Source organism: Rutidosis leptorrhynchoides, chromosome 2 (assembly GCF_046630445.1).
Source record: "Rutidosis leptorrhynchoides isolate AG116_Rl617_1_P2 chromosome 2, CSIRO_AGI_Rlap_v1, whole genome shotgun sequence".
Lineage (NCBI taxonomy): Eukaryota > Viridiplantae > Streptophyta > Magnoliopsida > Asterales > Asteraceae > Rutidosis > Rutidosis leptorrhynchoides.
In genome coordinates this window covers 157,781,524-157,796,493 of record NC_092334.1, presented here as the reverse complement: position 1 = coordinate 157,796,493, position 14,970 = coordinate 157,781,524, and the positions used below count along the sequence as shown (strand labels likewise).

The window sequence follows — 14,970 nt, the reverse complement described above, 5'->3', positions numbered from 1 at the left end:
GTGCTTTCCCGTTTTCTCCACCAGTCGTCCCTAAGTTCTAAAAACCATCTTGTTCGTCGATAGTCCTAAAATGGACTACCAAAACGCACTATTTTGTGAAACCTTGTTTTGTTGTTCATCTATAGTCCAAAAATGGATGACATGTGTCGAAAACGAGTAAACATGTGGACAATTTAATTATTTTACTACATAAAGTAAATTGCATGTGACTTCTTGGCAGGTGTAGGAATTGAGCATGACATGTGACTTCCTGGATATAATCGGGTGGATGTCTAATGGCTCCCGTCAGTGACCTTAATACTGCAGTTCAAAAAAAGAAAATTTTAGCCAGAAATATAATTTTTATTCATCCTAAAAAATTCAGTTTTGAGTCGTCTAAACTTTATATGAGTAAACAATTAGGCAAGGATATCATATAAACACAAAATGGTCATGTTAACTAATAACTAGAAACAAGCTATTCTTGAGCCAAAACAGAGGATCAAAATGGAAAACTGAAACAATTTAACAACTGTATTGAGTTTTACACTTTGTAAAAACCCTTAAATACAAGTGTTGTACTGATCATCGATCGGTTCAATCTGTTCTGTATACATCGTTTATTCATAAATGTGACATTCAAGCATAACCTTTATACAAATACACTGAATTCAACATTTTAAACAAACTATTTATAACATGATTTACTTGAAATATGGCTATAAACTTGTCTAACCATTACCAATATAACACTTTAAAACAAGACTCTATACCCTAAATTGAATATAATGGTATCCAAGAAAAATGATTTACATGAACAAAGTTTAAACCCTAGCTAGTTTTTTCTCTCCAAAACAGTTTTCGACGATCTTCCATCATTTTAAAATCGGACTTCTTGTCATGCAATTTCCTCAGCTTCATTAAAGAACAAAACTTGTGCTCTAGAAACCGGAGTTTGGGACATATATCCCATAGACTTTGATCTTCTAATCTTCCTTTCACCCTCTTCGACAATATAAATGCTCACACCTCTTTCTCTTAACTCGCTAGTCATCGCTGACATCAGCGCTGGCGGTGGAGGCTGCGGTGGTGGTAAGGTGACCTGTGAAGATTTAACATCACAGCTTACATTTGCTCTACATAATGGACAATTCGAGTGAGTTTTAAGCCAAGTGTCAATACAATGAACATGAAAAGCATGACTACATTTTGGTAAAAGCCTAATGCTTTCATCTTCTTGAAACTCTACTAAACATACCAAACAATCTGTACAAGAAACTAAACCATCTCCTTTCTTGTACTTACATAACGTGATTGACTTGATCAACGCCTCGTCCAAACCCTTACCTAAAACTAGCCAAGGTACGTAATTCAAATGATCGTTTTCTTGATCATGATCTTCCACGTCCATTTCTTGATCACGAGTTTCTTGATTCGCAACCTCTCTTGTTAACAAAACAGACGATGCAGTGTTTCTTAAACAACATAGCGAGATTATAAAGTAGTAAGCAATCAAAAGGCAAAAGCTTGCAATAAGAGAAATGATTGTGATGACCACCGGTGAGAGTGTGGCGCCACCCGAATCATCCTTAACTAAAGGCGGCGGCGGTGGTGGTGAAGAGAGGATGACATATTTACACCATTTTGTGCAATATATGTTGCAAACACTTTGGGAACAGTCTTTAGGATTTATATGTGGAATCCATGTTTTTGGATCCTTTAAAGACCCCATAATAGCACAAGTTGCACACTGAAAGCCTTACTTATAGATAAAATGGTTTTAGCAGAACTTAGAAGTATAGATACATACCAGGTTCTTTCAGCTTTAAGACGCCTCTAGTTAATAGAGTACCAATGACAACATGAAACTTGTAAACAGATGGGATTTTAAAGTGAAAGGAGAAATCTTTGAAAAGATGAATAAATTATAAAAGGTGAATAACAATGTATGTAGGAAGGGAGAAAGGGTCTTTCTTCATTTTTTCTTGTCATTTTAAAAGTTTTGTTTGGTGATATTAGATAAGTGTTGGGTAGGAAGTCATGAAGGTAGTCAATGTTCTTTTATTGTTTGTAGATAGTAAGTAGCAGTTGGAATCTAAATAACTCTTAGGCCTCGTTTGACTCACTGAATTCAATGAGATTCCGGCGGAATTTGATTTGAATTTAGACATAACGCGTGTCTAAATTCAATTTCAATTTCGCCGAAATCTTATTGGATTCCATGAGTCCAACGAGACATTAATTTGTGTAAGAATAATCATAGTGAGAACACCACAATAGTAAAATTTATCGATGTCATAACCCAACCACATAACAACAGCTCACAACCATTGATGGTTTGCTAAAATCAGATCGTCGTATCGTGACTTTTGAAGGCAGGTGGAAGTCGTTGTTCTTATTTCGGCGGATACGACGGTCTTCGGCGTTTTCCTGTCTCGATGTGTTCGTCTAAAATGATTTGGTTGTGTCGGTGCTTCGAGTTCTTTTGGATGTGACCTTATTCGTTATAACAATAGCCTCGTAAACTTTAGGTGGTTAGGTTTTGTTTGATTATTTTTAGTTTGTGGTTGTTATACTTGTATGTTACGTTTTATAGCTAGATTTTGTTCCTCTATATTGGTATCCATTTTGTTGATCATTGAATCTGTTTTAATTTAATGTTATGTTTTTTTTACTCCGTAATAAAGAGACTAAAATATCAAAAAGAAAAATTATACGTCATGTAAACGGTGCTAATAAAAAAATTAAAATCGATTGAAACGTGTGATTGTCCAACCCATTTGTCTATTTGTCATAACTTATGTAGGCATGTTGCAATCTCTGCTTATGTTCTACTAATTTTGTTGTTCATAATCGTTGTAAAGTTTATAGGTTGGACTGTTGGTGGGCCTCGGATATGGATCTGCCTTGTTGTATTCTTTTTTCGTGTTTTATAAAAAAATTTGCTTTTCGGAAAAAAAAATATATGTTGATATGTGTATTATAAGTATTTTAATATTCGTAATTGTAATACACGTACTGATAATTGATATAAAGCTTAAAGTTACAAAGAAATTAAATGTACAAAAGGAAAATAAGATTTTTGTTAAAAAGGATTTTACTCTGTATTTTATTTAGTTGAAAAAAAAGGGAACACAAGAAAAATAAGGATGCTGACAGGCAACGGAAAAATGGGAAACAAATTCCTAAGACTGTTTGTATCGCATGAAACCAAGTGTGTTGCTTCCTATGTGACAAGCATCCTGCGCCCTATTTTCAAGTAATGGGATTTGAGTTTTCTGTGTTGCTTTAGTCTGTGTTGGATTCCAACGGGAAAAGCCAGCTTTGTCCTTATTAATTTTAATATATTATTTTAAACCCTTTTTTACTACTTTACCAATTATTATATTTTAACACATTATCATAACACTTTTTATTCACACCATAAACTCACACCACCAATACTCTATGTTGGATAGTTTCAAAGAAGATCAAAACAAAAAATTGTCGAGTTCTGGTATCGAGTTTGAGTGATGTTTGTCGCAAAACACGACACAACTAGAAAGTAATAAAGTGCACTGAAATGAGACAAATATGGCAGAAGTGGGTGTCAGAAGCTGTCACGTTCTGAACCACTTTGTCACGTTTTGATGCAGTTTGTCGTGGAACGCGACAAAGTGTTGCGAAACACGACAGTGTGCGTAGCCAGCAAGTTATTCGATTTGTTTCCTAATTTTGATTAGCACTGTAAATATACCTATTGTAATCTGTAACCCTAAGCACGAAAAATCAATAAAAAAAGCTCTCTAGTTGGCCGTGGACTAAAGCAATCACATCGATTGCATATAACCACGTAATATCTTGTGTCGTTTACTTTTCTTGTTGTTATTCTGTCTGTTTGTCGTTTGTGGGATCACAATCTATCGATCGGTGATCGTTGTTGGGTCCATAAATTCCTAACAACTGGTATCTAGAGCACAAGGTTCGTATTGGGCGCGATGGCGGACGAAGGAAAGTTTAGGATTGATCGATTCGATGGGAAAGATTTTGGATTTTGGAAGATGCAAATAGAAGACTATTTGTACCAGAAAAAATTACATTTACTACTTGAAGAGAAGAAGCCTAATAGCGTTAAACAAGAAGATTGGGATCTCCTGGATCGCCAAGCTTTAGGGGCGGTTAGGATGTCTCTTGCAAAAAAACGTTGCTTACAACGATATTAACGAGAAGACTGTTAGAATATAGATTATGTGAGGCATGTTTAGTATAGTTCGGTCCGTTTGTGGGTTTAGGGCTTCTAGAGTTTTATGTACTCTCTATATATTGTCATCAGTAATAACATAATGCCTATGGGATTTCATTCTATAACAAAGACTACGTTTGGGTGCTTAAAGGCACTTACAAACGTGTATGAAAAACCTAACGCTGCTAAACAGAGATGTATATAGAGTACATGAAGTGTGGGGGACATTGTGTAAATAAACTGAGGTCAGAGACTGATCAGAGCAATGTGCGCTCAGCGCACACTTAAGGGTGCGCGTGGCGCACTTCCACTGTAGCCGGGTTCTGCTTCTTTTAATTAGATATTTTGAAGGGCTCTTTGGTAATTTCACTTATGAACGAGTTTAAGACCAGTAGATCAGATCTTGGGGTATCATTTACTCCATTTCCAACAACCTCATCCTTTCCACTTCAATTTTAGAGAGAGAGATTCTTAGTGTGAGAAAGCTCAAGTAAAGGAAGAAGGAGCTAGTTTCGGGTCTTAGCTCGAGTTATAAAGTTGTTCATCTCCTCACTAGCTAGTTTTTTGGGTGTAGTGGTATGTTCTAACTTTGATTTTCTTACTTTGATTTATGTATGGGTTAGGGTTTGGGTAAATGAAGAACATAAAACCCATATTTGGAGATTTTGGGTGTTCTTGGGTAAGATTGAGTCATGAGGACTCAAGAATGACTAACCTAGGGTTTCAAAGTGTTAATTGGTGTTTATGGGTCTTAAATGGTAGTTAACCAGTAGCACACTTAGTGTTTAAAGTGAATGTGTGTATTTGGGTTTTGTTAGTGACCCAAATGAGTGTGCTAACCTTGAAATGGGTTAAATGAGTCCTTGATGACCTAAGTGGGTTAATGGGTTCGAAAATGAGATAAGCTTGTGATTAAAGGTGTATTAAGACCATAATCAAATTGTTGGTAAGGGTTTGACATAATCCTGACCTAGGGTTTGACATAAGACCATAGGGGCCAAGTGGCACTTAGATGATGAATAAGTTGGTTGACCAACTTGAACGAATGATTGATATATGTGCATAATGTAATAGGTACTTTACCTTGAAGTTGCGAGCTCGATTTATCAATTCACCGAATGCGTAAGGTGAGTGAAATAATTATGCGTGTGCATATATAATGTATTTATTTGTGTAGTATGAATGTGGAATTGTCGCGGTGTTCAAGATACCACATTCTAAGTAACGAGTGGTATTGTCACGGTGTTTAAGACACCACTCATTGGTTTAATTGACATGTGGTATTGTCGCGGTGTTTAAGACACCACATTGTCATGGGAGTGGAATTGTCGTGGTGTTCAAGACACCACTCATTGTTTTGATTGACATGTGGAATCGTCGCGGTGTTCAAGACGCCACATTGTCATGGGGGTGAGTTAGTCGCGGTGTTCAAGACATCACCCGGGGGATTAGTGATTACGCGGTGTTTAAGTAACACTAATGGATGTTATGAACTCCGACGGTCTTTTCCGAATACCGTTCCCTAGTATGATTGGTTAACCATGGTTGTGTGAATTTTTGTATTAGCATATTTAATTGTGAACTATATGCTATTGGTGTCGCTAGCTTATTGCGAATTGCGGTTATTGGTTTGTGCATCATGGTTGCATAGTTGTCGAATTGCTAGCTTGTATACGGTATTGTGTAAGTGATTGCAAGTAAGTAGGTTATATATGTATATGTATAATTATTGCATTCACTAAGCGTTTTGCTTACCCTCTCGTTGTTTACCTTTTTATAGGCTCCGGTGTGGACAAGGGAAAGGGCGTTCGTTTGGATTAGTGATCCCGCTTCGTTATGTTAAGAGAAGCTTTTGGACGTATAGCCTTTTGAAGTTTGACCAAGATTTGGGTAGTTTAACCCCCAAACATCATGCTCTAGTGTCGTTTGGAATTTAAACTAATTTGGTCGAAACTTGTATTTTGTACGAAACTCGTAATATGGGCATACGTGGGCCCGATGTCGTAAAACTTCTTTTATTATTGGAATGTGTTAGTTTTACATATTATAACATGTTGTGAAAATCGTTTCGTCCAAATATGTCAGGAAGTGGGTGATCTTTTTTGGAAAAATTGCAAATTTGGACAGAAGCTGCCAGGGCAGTCTGCGCACCGCGCACCCTAAGGTGGTGCGCGTGGCGCACCCTAAGGTGGTGCGCTTGGCGCACCCTTCCGACATATAAAAAAAATATTACGCGTATTCGATTTTATATTGGGTTGGGTTGTTACAATTGCTATCAGAGCATGGTCTAAGGGATTTAGGCGACTTGAGATAGGTGCCTAGACTTAGACTTTATTGTGTATGCGCTTTATGCGGGACTTGTAAGAGACGGGTCGGACCGGGAATTGGTTAGTGCCTAGGTTTAGGTGAACTAACTATGCGCTAATTGTTTTGTGTTGTATTTGCAATCATCAAGCGAGATAGACGTTGTACTAGGAAGTTAACGCGACGTGCTCGCGTAACAATGATTAGCAACCATTGTTACGGGTTCAAATCGTGTCAAACAAGCGATGTACGACGATTGTTGAGCAAGATGGGGCGGTGTGAGATGTACATATATGCTTTAAGTTACGTCTTTTCATTTCATTGACCTATTTCCGTTTTATAGAATGAAGACGAGAAATGGACCCGATAATGATAACGAAGGTACGAGTGAGGACTCCGAGTTCACGGCCAAGGTTGAGGCCATCTTGAAAAGTTATCATGCAGCTTTTCTAGAAGAAGTTAAGAAGATGTTTCTTGATGCGATTGACGAGCAACTAGTCAATGTAGTAAAGGAACAAGTTAAGGTTGTCCTTCAAGAGGATAATGTTGGAAGGCGGGACTTTTTCTATAAGAACTTTAAGGATTCTCAACCTCCCACCTTTGAAGGTGAACGAGACCCTCTTAAGAGTGCCCGTTGGATCTCCGATATGGAGGGGGCCTTCCGTACTTGTGAATGTCCTCTCGATAAGAAGACAAGGTATGGGTGTAGTACGTTGAGCGGCGATGCTAAGTTGTGGTGGGACGCAAAAATCCAAGTTTATGGTGAAGAACAATGCATGGAATTCACTTGGGATGAATTCAAGGATTTTTCGATGAATACCGAACATCGGCCGACCTTACTAGGCTTAAGGACGAGTTGTGCTCCTTGAGGCAAGGGTCGATGGATTTGAACACTCTCAAATCCGTTTTCTTGTCCAAGACCCAATTTTTCCCGGATTATGTCGGGAATGATAAAATGTTGAAGGAAGATTTCTATCGAATCTTGAATGACAGTTATCAAGAGAAGATTGGTGTGAACGTGGTGAAAAGTTTCGATGAGTTGTTCAATATAGCCAAAGGTTTTGAGGCGCTCATGTTGAGAAAGAGTGGCTTTACTTTTGGCAAGAGGAAGTTCGAAGCTACTAGTTATTCGAACAAGAAGGGTAAAGGTGCAACCGAGAGTGTCGGTAGTGTAAAGAAGAGTGTTCCCGGAGAATTCCGTTATTCTTGTCACAATTGTGGACGAAAGGGGCATATGGCCCGTGATTGCACCAACCCATCTTCTAAAACCAAACTCACTTGTTATAATTGTGGTAAGGAAGGGCAGCGAAGGCGGGAGTGTCTCGATTTGCGCAATGATAATATTAAGCGGCTAGAGAAGGCGGCGGGTACGGCTAGGGGTCGCAATTATTTGATGACCAATGATGAAGCCAAGCAATCTAACGAAGTTGTCTCAGGTACTTTCATGGTTAATTCTAATCCGGCAAGGATACTTTTTGATAGTGGTGCTAACTTGTCGTTTGTGTCACCAAAATTTGTGCCTAAACTTAATAAACCGTTAGCTAAGTTAAGTCGTCCGGTAGAAGTCGAAATAGCGGATGTCAAGATGGTGCTAGTGGTTGATGTGTGTAAAAATTGTAATGTTGTGTTTGGTGTCGAAAACTTTAAAATTGATCTCAACCCGATGACTTTGGGTGATTTTGATATCGTGGTTGGTATGGATTGGCTCGATCGTAATAGAGCCGATATTGCATGCCATAAAAAATCTATTCGTGTGAAGACCTCAAGTGGGGGAGAGTTAATTATTTATGGCGATAAGCGAAGAAGACTTGTGCTGATATGCACTTTTGCACGGGCACGTCGTTTCCTTGTTAGTGGTGGCATGACTTTTCTTGCCCATGTTGTTGATACTTGTGATGAGCCACCACCCATTCGTGAAATTCCGGTGGTAAATGAATTTGAAGACGTTTTTCCGAATGAGTTACTGGGTGTTCCGGCGGAAAGACAAGTTGAATTTCGCATTGAGTTGGTTCCGGGGGCTACCCCCATTGCTAAAACTCCTTATCGTTTAGCGTCGACGGAAATGCAAGAGTTGTTAAATCAAACCCAAGAGTTGCTTGAAAAGGGTTTTATTCGACCGAGTGCTTCGCCATGGGGCGCTCCGGTTTTATTCGTGAAGAAGAAGGATGGTAGTATGCGGATGTGCATCGATTATCGGGAGTTGAACAAAGTGACAATCAAGAATCGTTATCCATTTCCTAGGATTGATGATTTGTTTGACCAACTCCATAGTGCAACGTATTTCTCTAAAATCGACCTACGGTCCGGCTATCACCAAATGCGGGTCCGTGAGGAAGATATCGAGAAAACAGCTTTTCGAACGCGTTATGGGCATTTTGAATTCGTAGTTATGCCTTTTGGTCTTACAAATGCACCGGCGGCGTTCATGGATCTTATGAACCGAGTGTGCCAACCTATGTTGGACAAGTCGGTAATTGTGTTCATTGACGACATACTTGTTTATTCGAAGAGTATGAAGGAACACGAACATCATTTGCGTGGTGTGTTAAAGATGTTGCGGAAGGAGAAGTTGTATGCTAAATTCTCCAAATGTGAATTTTGGCTAAGGGAAGTTCAATTCCTTGGCCACATTGTGAACGAGGAGGGTATTCAAATAGATCCGGGGAAGATAGAGACGGTGAAGAGTTGGGGACGACCGACTGCGTCTACGGAAATCTGAATTTTTCTCGGATTGGCCGGTTATTATCATCGGTTTATCCAAGACTTTTCTAAGATTGCTTCTCCATTGACGAAGTTGACGAGAAAGAACACGAGATTTAATTGGGAGAACGAGCAAGAAATTGCTTTTCAATCGTTAAAAGAGAAGTTGTGTCGAGCTCCGGTGTTAGTATTGCCGGAAGGGGTGGAAGATATGACGGTTTATTGTGATGCTTCTTTAAATGGGCCCGGGTGTGTTCTAATGCAAAGGGGTAAAGTCATCGCTTATGCCTCTCGACAATTAAAGGAACACGAAACAAGATATCCGACTCATGATCTTGAGTTGGCGGCGGTTGTGCATGCGTTGATAATTTGGCGCCATTACTTGTATGGTGTCAAGTGTATGATTTATTCGGATCACAAGAGTTTGAAACACCTTTTCGATCAACGAGATTTGAATTATCGCCAACGTAGATGGATGGATGTAGTAAAAGATTATGACTGTGAAATACTTTATCATCCGGGCAAGGCGAATGTGGTTGCGGATGCGTTGAGTCGAAAGAGTCAACATCTGGCGTTACGATTGGGATTGTTACGTATGATTATTACTAACGATTTTCTTGTAAAGCTTGGTGAGATTCAAATAGAAGCTTACGTTCACAACAAGCATGAGGAACAAATCGTGGGGCAAACCGAGTTCATTACTTTAGGCTCGCATGGTTTGTTGTCTTTTCAAGGAAGAGTGTGGGTGCCTAAGATGGGTGATTACCGGCAGGTGCTACTTGATGAAGCACATAAGTCAAAGTATTCTATTCATCCGGGCGCTACGAAATTGTATCTTGATTTGAAGAAGGAGTATTGGTGGCCGGGCATGAAACGTGATGTTGTTAAGTATGTTGAACAATGTGTCATGTGTTTGCAAGTTAAAGCCGAACACCAAAAGCCGTATGGTATGTTACAACCGTTAGAAATCTCGAAATGGAAATGGGAGCACATTACCATGGATTTCATCACAAAGTTACCTAAGATGGCGAGAACCCAATTTGATTCGATTTGGGTGATAGTTGATCGATTGACGAAAAGTGCTTTGTTTCTTCCCATTTAGGAAGCGATATCGTCGGAAACCTTGGCTAAGTTGATTATCAAGGAAGTCATATCGAGACATGGGGTTCCTATATCTATTATTTCAGATCGAGATACTCGTTTCACATTTCGGTTTTGGGAAAAGTTTCATGAAGATATGGGTACACAATTGAAATTAAGCACGACGTACCATCCTCAAACGGACAGTCAAACCGAACGTACTAATCAAACATTGGAGGATATGTTACGGGCGTGCATTATTGATTTCAGTGGTAGTTGGGATGAGCACTTACCTTTGGTGGAATTCTTGTACAATAATAGTTATCATACTAGTATCGGGATGCCACCTTATGAGATGCTTTATGGACGAAGGTGTCGAACTCCAATTTGTTGGGGTGAAGTGGGTCAAAGGGAAATCGGGAGTACCGATTTGGTGTTAGAGACGAATAGCAAGATTGATATGATTCGGGCTCACTTGAAAAAGGCCCAAGATAGACAAAAATCTTATGCCAATAAGCGTAGACGATCGATTGAGTTCCAAGAAGGTGACATGGTGATGCTTAAAGTTTCACCATGGAAAGGTGTTATTCGGTTTCAAAAACGGGGAAAGTTAGCTCCTCGATTTATTAGACCATTTAAAATTTTAGCTCGTGTTGGTAAAGTTGCGTATCGTTTGGAATTACCCGAAGAGCTTGCGGGGATCCATAATACATTTCATGTTTCCTGTCTCCGTAAGTGTCTTGCGGATGATTCATCATGGGTGTCTTTAGACGAGATTGAGCTGAACAATAAGTTAGAGTATATTGAGGAGCCGATTGCTATACTCGATGAGAAGGTCAAAAGGTTGAGAAATAAAGAGGTGAGAACATTTAAGGTTCAATGGCGTCGTAGTAAAGGTTCCGAGTTTACTTGGGAGCCCGAAGAGTTCGTGTTGGTTTACCTTCCCTCTTGTCATGCGGCTTGGATCGCGAGGACGCGCTCCGATTTAGGTGAGGGAGAGTTGTAAGACCCTAATATTTATTAAACAGAGATGTATATAGAGTACATGAAGTGTGGGGGACATTGTGTAAATAAACTGAGGTCTGAGACTGATCAGAGCAATGTGCGCTCAGCGCACACTTAAGGGTGCTCGTGGCGCACTTCCACTGTAGCCGAGTTCTGCTTCTTTTAATTAGATATTTTGAAGGGCTATTTAGTAATTTCACTTATGAACGAGTTTAAGACCAGTAGATCAGATCTTGGGGTATCATTTACTCCATTTCCAACAACCTCATCCTTTCCACTTCAATTTTAGAGAGAGAGATTCTTAGTGTGAGAAAGCTCAAGTAAAGGAAGAAGGAGCTAGTTTCGGGTCTTAGCTCGAGTTATAAAGTTGTTCATCTCCTCACTAGCTACATTTTTGGGTGTAGTGGTATGTTCTAACTTTGATTTCCTTACTTTGATCTATGTATGGGTTAGGGTTTGGGTAAATGAAGAACATAAAACCCATATTTGGTGATTTTGGGTGTTCTTGGGTAAGATTGAGTCATGAGGACTCAAGAATGACTAACCTAGGGTTTCAAAGTGTTAATTGGTGTTTATGGGTCTTAAATGGTAGTTAAACACTAGCACACTTAGTGTTTAAAGTGAATGAGTGTATTTGGGTTTTGTTAGTGACCCAAATGAGTGTGTTAACCTTGAAATGGTTCAAATGAGTCCTTGATGACCTAAGTGGGTTAATGGGTGCGAAAATGAGATAAGCTTGTGATTAAAGGTGTATTAAGACCATAATCAAATTGTTGGTAAGGGTTTGACATAATTCCGACCTAGTGTTAGAATAAATGGTGCAAATGGGTCATGTTTGCACTAGGGGCCAAGTGGCACTTAGATGACGAATAAGTTGGTTGACCAACTTGAACGAATGGTTGAGATATGTGCATAATGTAATAGGTACGTTACCTTGAAGTTGCGAGCTCGATTTATCAATTCACCAAAGGCGTAAGGTGTGTGGAATAATTATGCGTGTGCATATATAATGTATTTATTTGTGTATTATGAATGTGGAATTGTCACGGTGTTCAAGACACTACATTCTAAGTAACGAGTGGTATTGTCGCGGTGTTTAAGACACCACTCATTGGTTTGATTGACATGTGGTATTGTCGCGGTGTTTAAGACACCACTCATTGGTTTGATTGACATGTGGTATTGTCGCGGTGTTTAAGACACCACTCATTGGTTTGATTGACATAGACACCACATTGTCATGGGAGTGGAATTGTCGCGGTGTTCAAGACACCACTCATTGTTTTGATTGACATGTGGAATCGTCGCAGTGTTCAAGACGCCACATTATCATTGGGTGAGTTAGTCGCGGTGTTCAAGACATCACCCGAGGGATTAGTGATTACGAGGTGTTTAAGTAATACTAATGGATGTTATGAACTCCGACGATCTTTTCCGAATACCGTTCCCTAGTATGATTGGTTAACCATGGTTGTGTGAATTTTTGTATTAGCATATTTAATTGTGAACTATATGTTATTGGTGTCGCTAACTTATTGTGAATTGCGGTTATTGGTTTGTGCATCGTGGTTGCAAAGTTGTCGAATTGCTAGCTTGTATACGGTATTATGTAAGTGATTGCAAGTAAGTAGGTTATATATGTATATGTATAATTATTGCATTCACTAAGCGTTTTGCTTACCCTCTTGTTGTTTACCTTTTTATTGGGTCCGGTGTGGACAAGGGTAAGGGCGTTTGTTTGGATTAGTGATCCCGCTTCGTTATGTTAAGAGAAGCTTTTGAACGTATAGCCTTTTGAAGTTTGACCAAGATTTGGGTAGTTTAACCCCCAAACATCATGCTATAGTGTCGTTTGGAATTTAAACTAATTTGGCCGAAACTTGTATTTTGTACGAAACTCGTAATATGGGCATACGTGGGCCCGGTGTCATAAAACTTCTTTTATTATTGGAATGTGTTAGTTTTACATATTATAACATGTTGTGAAAAGCGTTTCGTCTAAATATGTCGGGAAGTGGGTGAACTTTTTTGGAAAAATTGTAAATTTGTACAGAAGCTGCTAGGGCAGCCTGCGCGCCGCGCACCCTAAGGTGGTGCGCGTGGCGCACCCTTCTGACATAAAATTTTTTTTTATTACTCGTATTCGATTGTATATTGGGTTGGGTTGTTACAAAAAAAAACATGTTTAGATTTTTATTTATTTATTTCATGTTTAGTGTTTTCTTCTAGTCCGAACTTTAGCGATTTTGCCGTTCGGACTGCGGGGGAGTGTTAGAATATAGATTATGTGAGGCATGTTTAGTATAGTCCGGTCCGTTTGTGGGTTTAGGGCTTCTAGAGTTTCATGTACTCTCTATATATTGTCATCAGTAATAACATAATGCCTATGGGATTTCATTCTATAACAAAGACTACGTTTGGGTGCTTAAAGGCACTTACAAACATGTATGAAAAACCTAACGCTGCTAATAAGGTTTTTTTCATGCATCAATTGTTCAACCAAAAGATGAAAGATGGTGCGTGTGCTGCAGATCATATCAATGATTACAACAATATCATTACAAGATTGGCCTCGGTGGAGATTGTGTTTGATGATGAACTTCAGGCACTAATTTTGCTTTCGTCTTTGCCTAAAAGTTGGTCGGGTACAGTTAATTCAGTTAGTAGTTCCACAAGAACCACTAAGCTCAAGCTTAAGGGGATCAAAGATTTGATTCTAGGGGAAGAAACTCGTAGGAGGAATTCTGGGGAATCATCGGGGTCGCTCTTAAATACCGACAGGGGCAGGAAGAACGATAAGGGTACGAAGAAGGGTAAGAAATTCAAAAGGATGTATAACTCTAAGGACCGAGAATCTGCAGTTTGTTGGAATTGCAATCAAAATGGTCACTTTAGCACTCAATGTAAGAATCCAAAGGTGGATAAAGCTAGGGTGAACTTCACTTCCAAGGATACGGATGATGTTTTGGTGTGTTGTGTTGAAAATTCGTTTGAAGCTTGGATCATGGATTCGGGCATATCATTCCATGTTAATCCTAGTAAGGAGATGATGAAGAATTTTAAGGCGTATTGGGGGAAGGTGAGATTGGCGGATGACAAACGCTTAGACATAAGAGGCATTGGAGATGTGACAATGAAGACATCCAATGGTTCCAATTGGACTTTGAAAGATGTAAGGTATATTCCGGATTTAAAAAGGAAGCTTATCTCTATAGGTCAATTGGATGAAGAAGGTAATCATACTACCTTCGGTGATCGCAAATGGCGTGTTCAAAAGGATGGTCAAGTCGTGGCTTCGGGACATAAAAGGGGAACTTTATACATGGTCGAGGTATTAAATGATGATGAGGTTAATGTGACAAGTAATGTAGGGGCCGATTCTACTCTTTGGCACCAAAGATTAGGGCATATGAGTGAGAAGGGGATGAAGTTGCTAGTTTCCAATGGGAAGATTCCGGGTTTGAAGAAAGTGGATATCGGGTTTTGTGAGCCATGTACTATGGGGAAATAAAAGAAGGTATCATTCGGGAAATCGGGAATTGTGCCAAAGAAGTAAAAGCTTGAACTTGTTCATTCCAATGTATATGGACCTACAATGGTTGAGTCGCATGGTGGTTCCCGCTACTATGAAACCTTCATTGATGACTCCACTAGAAAGGTATGGGTTTACTTTCTCAAAG

The 14,970-nt window shown here is 39.3% G+C and overlaps 1 protein-coding gene across 1 annotated transcript; it reads right to left on the bottom strand.

The window, feature by feature from the left end:
- Positions 1 to 877: 877 nt before the first annotated feature.
- Positions 878 to 1,711, bottom strand: LOC139888387 (RING-H2 finger protein ATL52-like). Its single transcript, XM_071871394.1, has one exon. The coding sequence runs from the start codon at positions 1,709 to 1,711 to the stop codon at positions 878 to 880; it is 834 nt and encodes a 277-aa protein (XP_071727495.1).
- Positions 1,712 to 14,970: the final 13,259 nt, after the last annotated feature.

Excerpts from the sequence above, each read along its gene's own strand:
- LOC139888387 (XM_071871394.1), bottom strand. The coding sequence starts at position 1,711 with ATGGGGTCTTTAAAGGATCCAAAAACATGGATTCCACATATAAATCCT.